At 36.1% G+C, this 17,017-nt stretch overlaps 2 protein-coding genes across 2 annotated transcripts; both read right to left on the reverse strand.

Moving 5' to 3' along the window:
- Nucleotides 1–266: 266 nt before the first annotated feature.
- Nucleotides 267–6,551, reverse strand: LOC141761013 (lecithin retinol acyltransferase-like). Its single transcript, XM_074624201.1, has 5 exons — nucleotides 6,037–6,551; nucleotides 5,786–5,891; nucleotides 4,452–4,526; nucleotides 3,732–3,884; nucleotides 267–855 (listed from the first exon to the last, which is right to left on the reverse strand). Exons 1-5 carry the CDS (start codon nucleotides 6,234–6,236, stop codon nucleotides 700–702), a joined length of 690 nt encoding a protein of 229 aa, XP_074480302.1. The 5' UTR covers nucleotides 6,237–6,551; the 3' UTR covers nucleotides 267–699.
- Nucleotides 6,552–8,217: 1,666 nt separating this feature from the next.
- Nucleotides 8,218–13,936, reverse strand: LOC141761012 (lecithin retinol acyltransferase-like). Its single transcript, XM_074624200.1, has 2 exons — nucleotides 13,068–13,936; nucleotides 8,218–8,786 (listed from the first exon to the last, which is right to left on the reverse strand). Exons 1-2 carry the CDS (start codon nucleotides 13,743–13,745, stop codon nucleotides 8,634–8,636), a joined length of 831 nt encoding a protein of 276 aa, XP_074480301.1. The 5' UTR covers nucleotides 13,746–13,936; the 3' UTR covers nucleotides 8,218–8,633.
- Nucleotides 13,937–17,017: the final 3,081 nt, after the last annotated feature.

Here is a 17,017-nt window from a genome sequence, read left to right on the forward strand (position 1 = left end):
AAGTGCATGTATCTGATCTGCTTTTATATCACGTATATCAAGGAATCTTCCTGCTGCCTCCACTATGTTCTTGATTCTATCACTTTTCTTTTTTGCCTTCACTATTCGAGATCAATGCCGAACCTTAAACATCTCACCAGTTTCCCCTTTTCCATTTTTATTATTTCATTTTTTGCCTTCATTGAAGAAAATCATTTATACAAATATGGTAACATATAAGAGCAAGAAGGGGGGGGGGGTGTATTTTATTTTATTTTTCCATTGAATTGAATTTTTATATTTTATTTTATATGCATAGAATATATTTTATTATATATTTTTAATGTTATAATTATTATTTTTATGTTTAATTTTTCTTTTTTCATTTAATATTTTTCTTTGATTGATTTTAGATTTGCTGTTTTATTTATTTAACTTTTTTTTCTATTTTACATTTTTTATATTATTTTATATTTTATATTTCAAGACATTTCCACATTTTTTATGATTTGATTTATTTAATAAAAAGCTATTAAATGCTTCTTTTTGAAGATTAAAACAGCGTTACAGAGAAACAGTATTACAGTAAATGTATGATTATAGCAGCAAAAACTCAAAAATACAACACTCATTAGACTTGTGTCACTTTTACAGATTCTTCTCATGTGTAGACATGAAGACACATCCTGATGTTGATGATTCACTCTCAGTTTGATGTGTTCATGCAGCCATCCAGATGAGGAAGGGCAGCAGGATGGCCAGTCCAGCAGAGCAGGAGGTCACATCCCCGAGGTAGAGGAGCACACACACACCCAGCACCGCCGTCGCCTTGGCAACACGCCGACTCAGCAACAGCTTCCTCGCTGTCTTACAGAACTGATGAAGAGGAGGATAAGAAGAAGAAGAAGAAGAAGAAGAGAGGTCAGTGTCAACACAAACTACATCCTCCAGAATGATCAACCAGTTCAACTCATCTCCATAACAACAAGAAGTGAACATGATCAATAAGCAGCCAGTAGATGGAGCACTTACACCGTTTTATTGTCACTATGATAATACATGTATTATTATTAGATTAAACTAGCAGCAGTATATAAAGTCAATACAATGAGCTCCACCTTTACCAGCTGCAACATTAAAGTCATCAACATCAATCATTTTAATACAATAATATAATATAGATTATTCTGCAGAATGAGTGCTTTTACTTTTGCTACTTTAAAGTAAATATTGTTATGCTTATAGTTTCATACTTTTTGAATGCAGGACTTTTACTTGTAACAGAGTATTTCTACACAAAAAAATGAAAAAATAAAAAGTATAAAAATATATATATAAAAAATATGATATAATATATAATAAAATGTTCAAATTAAATCAAATGAAAAATAAAATAAAAAATACATAAATCTCTCTCTCTCTCTCTCTGCATGCATAAATAAATGCATAAATAAATGCATAAATAAATGCATAAATAAATAAATAAATAAATAAATAAATAAATAAATAAATAAATAAATAAATAAGTAATAATAATAAAATAAGTAATAATAATAAATACAATGATAAATACCAGTAATGGTGGGCCAAACAGTTGGGATGAGAGTGCTAAAATATTTATTTATTATATTAATACTCTTATCAAAATGGGAGAGGACAAATATGCTGCTTTATGCAAAATGTATGTATATATTTATTATTGTAAATCAATTAACGACACAAAACAATGACAGATATTGTCCAGAAACCCTCACAGGTACTGCATTTACTACCTGGACTCAGGTTTTAGGTTTTTAAACAAGTTATTTGTCACTTTTCTTGTTAAAGTCAGCTGTGAGATTTTGCCCTTCTTATCTCCTCAGTTCTCCTCCTCCTCTTCCTCCTCCTCCTCGTCCTCCTCCTCATCAGCCTAAAACCACAGAGTCGTGTTTCTTCCACAGTTACAGTCTGTCTCGCTTTTAATCACACGTGCAATCAGAAGCTGCGGTGAGACGAGCGTCTGCAGCCGAGAGCAGAACCACGGGAACAACAGAGCTTTCACTGAACCTGACTGTTGCTGCAACAGGAGACTAAACCCGATTAATGTGATCTGTGATCAGCATTAATCTGCAGCAGGAAGTGAACAAATCACAGCTAAAGGTCAGTTTGTGCTGCTGGAAACCAGAACATGTGCAACAGGAGGCAGGAAGAGAATACAGTAGAGTATATACAGTACAGTATACAGTAGAGTATATACAGTACAGTATATACAGTACAGTATATACAGTAGAGTATATACAGTACAGTATATACAGTACAGTATACAGTAGAGTATATACAGTACAGTATATACAGTAGAGTATATACAGTACAGTATATACAGTACAGTATATACAGTACAGTATATACAGTACAGTATACAGTAGAGTATATACAGTAGAGTATATACAATACTGTATATACTCTACTGTATACTGTACTGTATATACTCTACTGTATACTGTACTGTATATTCTCTACTGTATACTGTACTGTATATACTCTACTGTATATACTCTACTGTATACAGTAGAGTATATACTCTACTGTATATACTGTACTGTATATACAGTACAGTATATACAGTACAGTATACAGTAGAGTATATACAGTAGAGTATATACAATACTGTATATACTCTACTGTATACTGTACTGTATATACTCTACTGTATACTGTACTGTATATTCTCTACTGTATACTGTACTGTATATACTCTACTGTATATACTCTACTGTATACAGTAGAGTATATACTCTACTGTATATACTGTACTGTATATACTCTACTGTATATTGTACTGTATATACTCTACTGTATATACTGTACTGTATATACTGTACTGTATATACTGTACTGTATATACTCTACTGTATATACTGTACTGTATATACTCTACTGTATACTGTACTGTATATACTGTACTGTATATACTGTACTGTATATACTCTACTGTATATACTGTACTGTATATACTCTACTGTATACTGTACTGTATATACTCTACTGTATATACTCTACTGTATATACAGTAGAGTATGTACTCTACTGTATACAGTAGAGTATATACTGTATAATGCAGTCCATTAAAGATCTGACCCTGATTCAGATCAGAATGTACACAGGAATCTGACTTAGCGATACAGAGCAGGTTAAAGAAACATAAATACAATAATTATATACAAAAGCTACATTATTCTACATATACTAGGGGGTAGTACTTCCCTTTCTAGGGGGTAGTACTTCCCATAATAGGGGGTTGTAATTCCCATACTAGGTGGTAGTACTTCCCACATTAGGGGGTTGTAATTCCCATACTAGGGGGTAGTACTTCCCATACTAGGTGGTAGTACTTCCCATACAAGGGGGTAGTACTTCCCACATTAGGTGGTAGTACTTCCCACATTAGGTGGTAGTACTTCCCATTACTAGGTGGTAGTACTTCTCATAGATGATTTATAGGTCAAAAGTTCAGCTAACTAGAATAAATGAGGTTAATCAGGTTTATATTTTTTGTAACCACAGTCTTTAAATAAAGTTAGATCTTTTCAGCCGGATTTCGAGTACTGTGTGCTCATTATTTCTGGAGTACTACTCCGCACCAGGTTTTCTAATTGGTAATAATACAAATTAATTTAGAAATGTGCACCATGCCAGGAACACATCAGGTAACATGATGAACGTCTATAAACCAGGTGTTTCTACAGGGACCCTGTGTGTACGTGATGAAGTACCTGAAACGTCTGGAAGCTCACGACGGTGCCGTAGCGACAGTACATGACGTAATGTTCGCAGTTATACCACAGCAGGCTGTAGGTCACATGACCCTGCAGCTTCTCCGCCCTCCTCGCCACCTCCTCCGCCTGCAGCGCCGGGCGGCTGCACACCTGCTCAGAGGGGAGGACGGTTACCTGGATTACTGCTACTACTACTACTACTACTACTGGCACTGCTCAAGTACTGCACCTTAAGTACAAAGTTGATGTACTTTTCTGGAGTATTTCCACTTTCTGCTACTTATACTTCTACTCCAGGGGGAAATATTGTACTTTACCCTTCACTACATTTATTTGAACATGATATGATGCAGTACTAATCCACCCAGAAGTACACAAAGTATCTAAAAGTAATAATATAATATTCTACATAATGAGTACTTTACATCTGGCTGATAATACGTCAGTACTTAAGTACAGGAAGAGTGTGAGTGCAGATCTTGTACTTGTAGTGGAGTACTTCCACATTATTGTATTGTTACTTTTACTCAAGTTAAAAAAGAAATAGTACAATGTGTACTGGAAGTAAAAGTAGCAGTAGAGAAACTATGACTGGGTTTCTCTCCAGAATGAGTTCCTGGTTTGATTTGATCTCTTTTCTCCTGAGTTTACAGCCAGAAACTGAAAGTGAAACCCAACGAGTGGAGCGAGTACTACCCTCTCTAACACCAGAGTCACCTTGTCCATAGTGTTGACGAGTATCTGTGATCCGTAGGCGAAGTCCTCCACTGAGTCCACCCTCACACTGCCACACTGAGGACAACACACAGCACAGTTATCCTCTTTAAATACTGCAGAAAGAACACACATCATAACCGACTGGGGTTAGTTACTTAGTTAGTTACTTAGTTAGTTAGTTACTTAGTTACTGAGTTAGAGGTTCTGTTGAGTATTTCTATTTTACAAACTTTTCCCTTTTGCTCCATATTTCTGTGGGAAAAATTGTACATTTCTTAAGAGATACGATCAGGAAATATTCCCAGTATATTTCTATTTTTATTATTATTTTATTTTATTTTGTATTTTCTTTATAAATGTAATTCAATTTAATCTTATTTGTATTTTTAATTTGATTGTATTTCATTTTATTTCAATTTAATCTTTATTTTTACTTTTATTTTTATTATATTTATATGTAATTTAATCTTATTTGATTATGTTAAATTTTGTATCTTTATTTCTCTTTTTATGTTTTTATTTTTATTTTATTTTGTATTTTGTGTTAAGTATTTTTATTTTTATTATGTTTGAATTTAATTTAATTGAATCTTATTTTAATTATTTTATTTTATTTCTATTTTTTGTAATTTGTATCATGTTTAAATTTAAATTTAGATTTAATTTAATTTAATTTTTATTATTTTATTTCTATTTTCATTTTTATTATGTTTAAATCTAAATTTAGATTTAATTTAGTCTTATTTTGTATTATATTTTATTTTTATCTTAATTTCTATTTTTATGTTTTTTATTTTTATTTTGTATTTTGTGTTATGTATTTTTATTAAATTAAAATAAATTAAATTTGTATTATTTTTTTATTTTTTTTATTTTAATTTAAATTTTTACTATATTTAATTTAAATTAAAATTTTGTGTTTGTATTAAATTAAATTAAATTAAATTTTATTATTTTATTTTATTTCTATTTTAATTTAATGAAATTTTAAAATTTGTATTTATATTTATATTTATATATTTTCATTTTTTTCCCCCGTGAAACAATTATCTGAAACCATGAACAGTTTTTTACCCCAGAGGAATCTTTTTGACTATCTTCATCTTTCCTCCTTTCTGAGACGATGTTTCCACTCTAATGTTGCGTCTGTAAAGGACCTGAGTTCTTCCTCCACCACTGTTGACATACTTGTGTTAGAGAAGATTATTACGCATCAATAAGAAGAAAAAGACGAGCCTCACGTCCCTAAAGACACAACTAAATAAGTTTAAAAGGTCTTTCTCTGCTCTCCGTGCTGCCTCCAGAACTGTGGATGATGATGGGAGCTTTGGTACCTTGGCCAGTACTCCCAGTAGGAGCCGGCTGTTGGTGACCATCTGTCTGATTCTGCACTGGTCACTGGAGACGACGGGCAGGATGTCTGGGATGAAGTGAGCCACTCTGCAGAGGGAAAGGAAAGAGGTGACATGGGAGAGAGGACAGGAAAGGAAAAGAAAAAGGTGACATAGGAGAGAGGACAGGAAAGGAAAAGAAAAAGGTGACATAAGAGAAAGGAAGGTGAAGGTAGACCCCAAAGTGTTCTCACCTGTCTCCCCCCAGGTAAACCCCAAAGTGAGTGAACAGAGTCCTGGGAACCTCCAGCAGGTCTCCCCTCCTCAGAGACAGCTCGTTCTTCCTGTCTGTCCGTCCCTCTTCCTCCTCCTCCTCCTCCTCCTCCTCCTCCTCCCTTGGCCTGGGTCTCGGTGTGGAGATGAAGAGCAGAGCGAGCAGCTGCAGAGGAAACATGGTGACAGGAAGAGGAGAAGAAGGAGAATAAGAATAAGGACAAGGAGAGCGAGGCCGTCTCCTTATAGTTGGGTTCACTCTCAGAGTGGGAGGGGCTCAGAGGGGATTAGTGAACGCTGCCCGGGCTTCTCCAGGCTGCTCCAGGCTGCTCCAGGAAACTCCAGGATCAGCATTTCTTAAATTCTGCCAACCAATGAGTCCAAAAAGAAGGATTATGTCAAAGTGAATATTGTCTCCAACACACCTGGTGGACAGGTGTGGTAGACGATGGCAGTATGCGCATCGTTTACTGAAGTAAAAGTAGTAATACCACGATTTAAAAATACTCTGTTACAAGTAAAAGTCCTGGATTGTATTAATCATTGAAATACAATGTAACAAAAAAAAGTATAAAAAAAGTATATATATATATATAATCATAAAAAATTATAAAAATATAAGGTAAAATAAAATAAAATGTAATATATTAAAACAAAATAAAAATAAAGAATGTATTAAAATGAAATTAATGAAATTATAAATTAAGTTAAACAAAATTACAAAATGTATTTAAATAAAATAAAAAAGTAATACAAAATTGATCAAATAAAATACAAACAAATCAAAAATGAAATAAAATAAATAAAAATGTAATAAAATAAAACATGTTATAAAACAAAATTTATAACATAAAATCTAAAATAAAATAAATAAATGTAATAAAATAATACATGTATTAAAATAAAATTAATGCAATAAAAATGCAATAAAATAAAAAATGTGTTAAATAAAATTAATGAAATAAAAATGTATTAAAATACAAAATGTAATAAAACTAAATTAATAAAATAAAATCTAAAAAATCTAAATGAAATAAAAAGTGTAATAAAACTAAATTAATCAAATTAAATATAAAATCTAAAATGACATAAAAGAAATAAAAATGTAATAAAATAAAAAGCGTAATAAAACAAAATCCATAAAATTAAATATAAAAATCTAAAATGAAATAAAATAAATAAGAATGTAATAAAATAAAGTGTAATAAAACAAAATTAAATATAAAAATCTAAAATGAAATAAAATAAATAAGAATTTAATAAAATAAAGTGTATAAAACAAAATTAATAATATTAAATCTAAAATGAAATAAAATAAATAAGAATGTAATTCAATAAAAAGTGTAATAAAACAAAATTCATAAAATTAAATCTAAAAATCTAAAATGAAATAAAATAAAAAGTGTAATGAAAAACATTATCAATAAAATTCCTCTTTTTGTTCTTATATTTTATCATATCTGGATTTAGGATTTTCTGCAATGAAGTAAGAAAAATGGAAAGGTGCATGTGTCCTGCAAGTACACATGGGAAATATAGTCCGAGCTCTAGATGACATGTTGTTGTAGTTCCTACAGTGTGCCAGTAGATGGAGCTAAAGGTTGCAGATCACCGGACGACTGAAACCTTCAGTATATGATTATAACATTTACTGTTCACTATATCATACAAGTTAAAGAATCCTTTCATCATTATATTAAGTATTTTATAGAGTGCTAATATCTTTATTTATTAATTCTCTTTATATACCAAAGAGCAGAAAAAAGAAATGTATTTATGTCTATTCTTCTGAAGTAAATGCAGTTTAATATATATTAATTACAATATATTTAAACTGCGTTTATCTTTTCAGCTTTATGTTGCTTTCTATGGCTCAAATAAATGGATTTTATTTGCTTTATTATTATTATATTTGAATGTGATTTGAGATTCTGTTTGAATCAGATTTTTCAGATATTATTGGTACGATTTTCTCAGTATTTTGTATTTTTTTTTACGTCAAACGCTGATTAAAAATCATAATTTTGTTAAAATGAAGGTAAAGTTTAAAGAAGAGAAAGAAAATGTGAATTGGGAGCTCCAGATTGTAGTAACGTAAAGTACTGATGCTGATGATGAGCTGTTTGTTGACCAAAAACAATCAACGAGAATCACAGAAAGCGCTGAGTCCACTCCCTTTATTCACACAGAAAACACGTATAAAGGGTTACAGCGTCTTAAAAAATAAATTCTGTACAAAAGTTTGTGAGCGTTGGAAACAATCAGGTCGAGAAGGATATCTACAGATATTTACACAAGAGCCTCTTTGGTCAGAGTTTAGAGTCGGAGCATTCAGCGGTTTGAAGGTCGTCTGTTGAGAAGCAGCCTGCTAACTACCCTCTTCTTCTTCTTCCTCTTCTTCTTCTGCTCACTCTCATCAAACAGGAAATCACGTCCGGATGGTGCAGCAGTCCCTGTTGAGTCATCAGCAATAACACGTGGGAGGACAGTCAACTACTTCCTGTTTGTCAGTCGTCCAACATGGCGACTCAGCCCGCAGTTAGCCGGCCGGCGGTGAATGAGTGTCGTCCTGCAGCTTCTAGCAGGCCATCCACAGGGTGAAGGGGATGAGGAGGGAAGGCAAGGCGGTGCTGCAGGAGATCCCCAAACACGCCATGGACAGAAGTCCCAGCAGCGCCGTCAGGACGACGTTACGCTGGTCCCGGATCAGCGACTTCAGCCACTCACAGAACTGGAAGAAGGGGAAATTATATTAATATAAAATATGTAGGGCTGTCAATCAACTAAAAGAGTAAATCCCATTTTTGATCTGTTCTAAATGAACCTTAAAGGGAGATTTGTCAAATATGTAATACTCTTATCAACATGGGAGAGGACAAATATGTTGCTTTATGCAAACGTATGTATATATTTATGAATGGAAATCAAACAGCCCTAGTTATTGTCTTTGTTTTCTGTTAATTATTAATTCCCTTATTTATTAACTCTTCTGTTTAATTTTTCCCTTTTATTTATTAATGTATTTATTTGTATTAATTTAAAAGTGCATTTATTTGTATAGTTTTGCATTTATTTTTTATTTATATTATATCTATTATTAAATATATATTTATTTATATATATCTTTTTATTTTAAAATGTATGTATGTATTTATTTATTGATATTTATTTTAAAATGTATTTATTTATTTTTGCATTTATCTTATATTTATTATTAAATGTATGTATTTTTTTTTAAATTTATTTATTTATTTTTGCATTTATTTTTCATTTATCTCATATTTATTATTAAATGTATGTATTTATTTAATTTTTAAATGTTTTTTTTATTTTTGTATTTATTATTTATTTATGTATTTATTTTTATTCTAAAATGTATTTATTTATTTTTGCATTTATTTCATATTTGTTTTTAAATGTATGTATGTATTTATTTATGTATTTATTTTAATTGTCTCAAAGAATATCAGTTGGCTCAATCTCATCCAGCACAAATTGGGACAAATGATGAATGAAAACAATCCTAACTCAAGGTTCCCTTACAAGGTTTTTCTGGAGCTTTTGACTAACAAGTAGTTCAAGAAGGAACTTTGATGTTTAACCTTTAAACTAACAAATGAGCAGCTGATGAAGACCATGTGATACGGACGCTACTTCTATCAAACCTTTACTAATAACTAGGAAAAGAACCGGGAATCGAATTGAGCTGTTGTTCATTTTCCTGTGGGGTCCCCCGAGGCCCCGAGGTCCCGGTGAGAGCTCCTGTCGTCCCCCCTGTCCCCCCCGTCCCCCTCTCTCTAATGAAGGCTGCCAGACTGCAGGCAGGTCAGATGTTTAGGTTAGCAAGTATAGGAAGTGAAACTCGATCAGAGAAAACTCTCGCTGCTGCAGGACGGCGAAGCGCGCCACGCCCCCTCACCCCCCCTTTAGAGCTTTAGCTCTGCTGTCTAGCTCTGCTTCTCCTGTCAATGTGTTATTAAGCAGGAGACCCGTGTTTTGTTTAGTACGTTTTATTTGTGACGTGTTTTCCGTAGTTGTTTCCGTACGTGTTTTACTTTGTTCACGTATTTATTTTAAGCCCAACCGTGATGTTTTCTCCTAACCAGCTGCTTTTCTGTCCGAAACCAAACAAAGTAGTTTCCGGTGAAGACGGAAGTTTATTTTGAAAAGACCGTGTGCACGTAACGAGCGTGTTGCTGGACTTTCGTAGGAAAACAAACGACAAAGGAGGAATAACTCTTTGGTAAAGATATCACAGGAACCGTTGTCAGAGAGAATACGCTGCTCTGTTTCCAAATGAAGACCAAGATGGTGGCGACTCAGAAAGGTTCCAATCTGTTTTGAATCCGACAGAATCCGGTTAGAAGAGTCTTCGAGGATTCTGGAAACACCATCGGAGCAGATTTCAGGGTCTGTCAGAGAAACTGCTAGTTGCCTCTGTGACCCGAATGTATGCTAATAGATGAGAGCCACAAACTGGAGCCCTCCTCCTCCATCATCATCATCATCAGTCTGACTCGGCTGCTGTTTGGTTTCTGGCAGGCGGCTCCGGTCTGAATGCAGCTCTTGTTCTCAGGAGTTTTCCGAGGAGCGACCCAGATTTTCCTCTCGTTTAAAAAACAGAACCGCTGGCCCCTTAAAGCTGCGAGGAGGAGGGAGGAGGAGTTTGGCCTCTTTGTTTTTAAACTTTTATCACCTGAAATGTTCAATCTTCATCTGAAAACCGCACTACTTTATCACATCTGCTTGGAGAAACATCTGGTGACTTTTAGAGTGTTGTTTTTTTTTAAATTTTATTAAAGTTAATTATGTCCCAACTTGTGGTTTCCTGTGGTCCAATTCAGACGTCATCATTTAGCCTACTATTATAATGTATTTATTATCTGATGTTTTGGTGAGCCATGTTTTCATTTTCATTCTTCTGTGCTCCCTAAAAACTGAACACATTTTAAAGACCTGGTGCAGAAAATAAAAGCACCTCCCGGATCTGAACAGCAGCCTGAAATTACAACGTAAACCAGAACAGAACAAGCTTTCTGCATTTTACGAGGCTGCTGCACAGAGACCTCCTGCAGCAGGACTCTCTGTCAGAGCTCGTGTGGCACGTAAAAGCGCAGATGTATTCCCGTGAAAGTGTAGCTTCACTAGAAAATGTGCAGAGGATTTAGATGCAAAGTTAAAGGTCCCATATCGTGCTCATTTTCAGGTTCATACTTGTATTTTGTGTTTCTACTAGAACATGTTTACATGCTGTAATGTTAAAAAAAAACTTTATTTTCCTCATATTGTCTGCCTGAATATTCCTGTATTTACCCTCTGTCTGAAACGCTCCGTTTTAGTGCATTTTTTACAATATGGGACCTTTAAAGTCCTGAATTCAGAATCAACTGGTGGTGGTTCTGAAAAAAAGTCAGAAAAATGTCCCAAAAAAAGAATCAGAAAAATCGCCAAAAAGATAAAAAAAAATAAGTCAGAAAAATGTCTAAAAAAAGTACAAAAAATGTCTAAAAAAAGTCAGAAAAATGTCTAAATAAAGTTAAAAAAAAACAAAGTCAGAAAAACGTCTAAAAAAAGTCAGAAAAATGTCCAACAAAAAAAATCTGAAAAACGTCTAAAAAAAGTAAAAAAACAAAAAAAACAAAACAAAGACAGAAAAATGTCCAAAAAAAGTCAGAAAAATGTCCAACAAAAAAAAAGTCAGAAAAAAGTCAAAAAAAAAAAAAAAGTCAGAAAAATGTCTAAAACAAAGTCAGAAATGTCCAACAAAAGAAAAGTCAGAAAAATGTCCAATAAAAGTAAAAAAAAAAAAAGTCAGAAAAAAGTAAAAAAAGAAAATCAGAAAAATGTCCAAAAAAGTCAGAAAAAAGTAAAAAAAAAAAAAGAAATCTGAAAAATTTCCAAAAAAGTCAGAAAATTGTCTAAAAAAAGTCAGAAAAAAGTCAGAAAAAAAAAAAAAGAAAGTCAGAAAAATGTCAAAAAAGTTAAAAAAAAAAAAAAAATTTGAAAAATGTCTAAAAAAAAGTTAAAAAAAAATAATTTAAAAAAGTCAGAAAAAAGTACAAATAAAAATCTGAAAAATGTCCAAAAAAAGTCAAATAAATGTCTAAAACAAAGTCAGAAAAATGTCCAACAAAAAAAAGTCAGAAAAATGTCTATAAAAAGTCAGAAAAATTTCCAAAGAAAGTCAGAAAAAGGTCTAAAAAAAGTCAAAATTTCTTTATTTTCCTGTACCCATTCCTGTTTTAATCTCTTATTTTCACAAAAAGCCCTTTTGGGAAAAGGTGTTGCAAATTAGCATCCTATCCATAAGCACACTATGATACTGGCATCAGATAGCTGTTTTTAAGGCAAGGCAGCTTTATTTGTAGAGCACATTTCAGCAACAGGGCAATTCAAAGTGCTTTACATAAACATACAAGATCATTGCGACAAAGTGCAAAAGAACATTAAGACATAATTAAAACAGTTATAAAAACATAAAAACATTAAAGATTAGAAAATAAAAACAAGCTAAAAATAAAAGCTAGGATAGAAGCTAAAATAGAATAAAACACTAGGGAGTAAAAGCTCTAGTTCAGTATAAGATCATTATCTGGTTTAATAAAAGGCAGCAGCAGCAAACAGGAAAGTTTGAAGCTTTGATTTAAAAGAACTCAGAGTTGTAGCGGTCCTGCAGGTTTCTGGGAGCTTGTTCCAGATATTTGGTGCATAAAAACTGAACGCTGCTTCTGCATGTTTAGTTCTGACTCTGAGGACACTAAGCAGACCTGATCCAGATGACCTGAGAGGTCTGGATGGTTCAGAACACAGCAGAAGATCAGAAATGTGTTTTGGCCCTAAACCATTTAGTGCTTTGTAAACCAGCAGGAGTATTTCAGTTGTCTATGTACATTGTTTTGGTCCCTATGAAATAAACCATGAATGAACCTCTGCGCGTAAAAGCTACATCAAAGCATGCGCCTCCAACCGCGTGCGTGAAAGCGCGTAAAAGCTGGTGCACCGTGTTTCTCACCTGGTCGGTCTGCAGACTCTGAGCGGTTCCGTAGCGGCAGAAGGTGACGAAGTGCTCGCAGTTGTTCCACAGCAGACTGTAGTTCACAGAACCGACCAGCAGCTCAGCCCGCCGGGCCACCTCCTCTCCGGGCAGCGGGCTGCAGCTCCGGTCCACCACCCGGTCCTGGTCCAGGTCCAGGTCCATGGTCCGGTCCATGGTCCGGTCCACTGTCCGGTCCATGGAGTTCAACAGGATCCCGGCTCCGTACGCGAAGTCCTCCACGGAGTCCACCCGGATGGAGGCTCTCTTGGAGAGCACCCCGAGCAGCAGCCGGGTGTTGGTCACCATCTGCTGGACCTGCTGGCTGTCTCCGGGCAGCAGCAGCGGGAGAAAGTCCGGGATCAGGTGAGCCACCCGGTCCTCGCCCAGGTAGATGCCGAAGTGGGTGAAGAGCGTCCGCGGGACCTCCAGCAGGTCTCCGCGCTGGAACCGGACAGGAGGAGATCCAGCTCCAGGTCCAGTTGCTCCAGCTCCGGGTCCGGCTCCAGCGGGCTGCGGAGGAGCTTCATCCCGCTCAGAGCGCCTGATGAGCGGCTTCTCTGCGCGCTCTGAGCCGCCTGGAGGCAGCAGGCTGGACAGATGGAACTGAGCGAGGAGGAAGAGCTTCTCCAGGAGGAAGGTGAGCGTGTCCAACATGATGAAGAAAAGAAAACACCAGAGAAGAAGAACAACTACAGAGAGAGACAGAATGTGTCTGTGCGTCTGATTCCTGTCTTCTGGTCCTCTCCCTCTCTCTCCTCTTCTGAAGACTTCTCCTCCTCCAGGGAGGAAGAGGAGGAGGAGGAGAACCGCGTGACGTCATGATGAACTGGATGAGGAGGAGAGAGACTGACTTCATGTTTTTTGGGTTTTTTTTGTTGTTGTTTTTTTTACATTTATCATTTGATATTGCAATATATTGTTTTTGATGTAATTATTTCTTTATTGTTTTCTTCCATTTTCATGCATGTTCTTTTTAAATATCTATATATTGTAATTTGCTTAATAAATTGTATATATGTGTATATATATATGTTTTTGTTTTTATTTTGTTCTTTTTTTAAAAAAAAAATTATTTATTATTGAACTGACGCTTTGGCAATATTGTTCACCTAACAGTCATGTTAATAAAGCATATTGAATTGAAATTGAATTGAATTGAATTGAGAGAGCGGCCGGAGGGAACGGGGGAGACGCCGGAGCTTTGGTCAGAGACGATAATGTTTCTCTCTGCGGAGCCCCGTCACTTCACAAGACACGGGAAACCTCTGTTGGTCTGGAGGAGCTGCAGCAGTTATTTCTGCACAAACGTCCACTGAACATTCACTAGATATTCTCAGAGCTAAACTAACTCTTCTGCAGTGTGGAGTGAGCAGCATGCACGTGAGAGGTGGAGAGAGAGAGAGAGAGAAGGAGCGCGGTGTGTGAGTGAAGGCAGGCAGAGGAGCAGAGGAGCAGAGGAGCAGAGACTCCGGTCCTGGAGACCAAAGCTACGGTCTCCCCCGCGTCCTCCGACCGCGGCCAGAATCAGAACGGAGTATTCAACACTACCGTGTTATAAACCGTGGTAATGCCGGTTACTTTGCAGGTCTGAACTCAAACACCGGTCCCCACAAAGATAGAAGAACAACACACACACACACACACACACTAAGCCAACCAAATGCACTCAGAATTTCCACCACAGCAAATCACACACACACGCACGCAGGCACGCACGCACGCACGCAGGCAGGCAGGCACACACACACACACACACACACACACACACACACACACACACACACACACACACACAGACGTGAGTGTGGAGCATCATGGGAACTCTGCAGCGAGTGGTTGATACTCAAACGGAGCAATGCTGAGGTCACAGCGGTTCATCTTCCCCCAAAACCACCAAATGGCTTCACACACACTGAACTGCAGACTCAGCTTTAAACAGAGACGACCGTCAGCGACCTAAAGCCTGACATGTCTTCTTCCACTAACACTCACTATAGAGCTACAAAGTCCATGTTCCTCCTGTCTGATAGAAACTACTCAGTTAAGTTCTGTCCATCCAAGCAGAGCTCCAACATCGTTCCCAGTTAGTCGTTCCCGAGTTCGAATAAGTAACAGATATATAAATATATAATATATAAATGTGTATTCTGATTTTGAACCAGAAGAAAATCCAACAGAAAGGCTCCTCGTCTATTGGCGATGGTCAAAGGATAGAAAACTAATACTTCATCACAATGCAGCCGAAGATGAAGAAGAGAACAGGAAGTCCAACCGTCTCAATGCTGCTGGAGGGACGCCACACCCCGAGCATTATGGGTAATTCACTGGTTCGCTACATTGAGGACTGAAGCTGCTTTTAACAAACTTCATTCACCCCCCTGCTGCCTTTTCTTCTTTAAAAGAGAAGAAGAAGAAGAGGAGGATTTTGGGGGATTAAGGGTTTAGATTATGGACCCCCCCGCTGACTGGTGTTGAATGACTGCAGGAGGATGAGATGTGTGTCGATGTGACCCCGACTGAGTGAAGACGGTGCTGATTGACAGCGTGAGAGGACGGCGTGTGTGTGTGTGTGTGTGTGTGTGTGAATGCTCTCCAGCCGTTTGGGGAGGAAACATTTAGAGGATAAAACCTGCAGTTTATTCCAGACAAAAGATGGATTAACTTCCTGCTCACAGGTGATACTGCAGCAACACAAAAACACCCAAATCGGTCTAAACAGGGCTCAAGCTTTACTCTCAAGAGGGACATTTTAGGCAAAGAAAATAATTAAATATATGTTTGGAGCCGCAAAACATGTGATCATTGTGATGAAGGTAACAGTTTATAGTCTAAGTATATAGAATATAAGTCTAATGCAGTGAGGGCCAAGGAGACAATGTACTACGGAGTATTAGGACCACATTGAGGGAAAACACATCTGAGATTTACAGAATAAAGTCATAACTTGAATTTACTCTCGTAATATTACAACTTTCTTTTCACGTAAAGTTATGACTTTATTCTCGTAATATTACAACTTTTTTGCGTAATATTTGTATTTTGCTCTTTGGCCCTCACTGCATTAGACTTATATACTACAGTAGATACTTATATAGTATAGCAGTATATTAAATATAGACTATAAGCTGTGTCTTTTGAATGTAAAGGTTGCTGACCGAGCTGGAAAAAGTCTGCAGAAATCTAAAGATGAGATAATTATACGTTGGTCTTAACGAGGGATGTTTTCTGCTCTTGTACAGTCAAACTTTGGGAGTCCTGGTTTGTTTGTGTGTGTGCAGACAAAAGAGGAATAAAAAGAAAAGAATAATGAGTGATGATATGTCATTTATCTCCCTTTATCCTCCATGACAGAGAGAGAGAGAGAGAGAGAGAGAGAGAGGGAGGGAGGGAGGGAGGGAGGGAGGTGAATGAGTCGCACAAAGGCGACGACGTCATGACAAACGATTCAGCAGCTTTCCCACTGATTAATGAACACTTGTTCCCATGCTGTCTGCATGTGATGAATGTTAATCACAATCCTTCATCCTCAGCTCGTCGTCAGACCGACGCTCAACCGCTTTTTGTGTTTGTGGGAAAACAAGTTTGTGTTTCATTAAAGGATCAGTTCGCCCAAATCATCTCCCCTCTAGTGGAGGCTTCATTTTCCTTTTTATTTTGAGTTTATTCCTTCAAGGTTTTCAGATTTCTGCCTCCACAGAAGAGATGACTGGATTTAGTTGGTGCTGCTCATTAACAGTCACGTCTCTTTTCAGAAACTAGACTGAGAAAGAATCCAGTTTAAAGCTAAATGAGTTAAGGTTTATTCATTTCTATTGTTGACAGCAGGTTTGTCTGGAGCAGGGCTCAGCAACCTTTACTATCAGAAGAGCCATTTTAGGCAAAACATGTGATCATTGGGATGAAGGTAACACAGTTTATAGTCTAAG

The sequence above is a fragment of the Sebastes fasciatus genome, chromosome 22, assembly GCF_043250625.1.
Source record: "Sebastes fasciatus isolate fSebFas1 chromosome 22, fSebFas1.pri, whole genome shotgun sequence".
NCBI classification, from domain to species: domain Eukaryota; kingdom Metazoa; phylum Chordata; class Actinopteri; order Perciformes; family Sebastidae; genus Sebastes; species Sebastes fasciatus.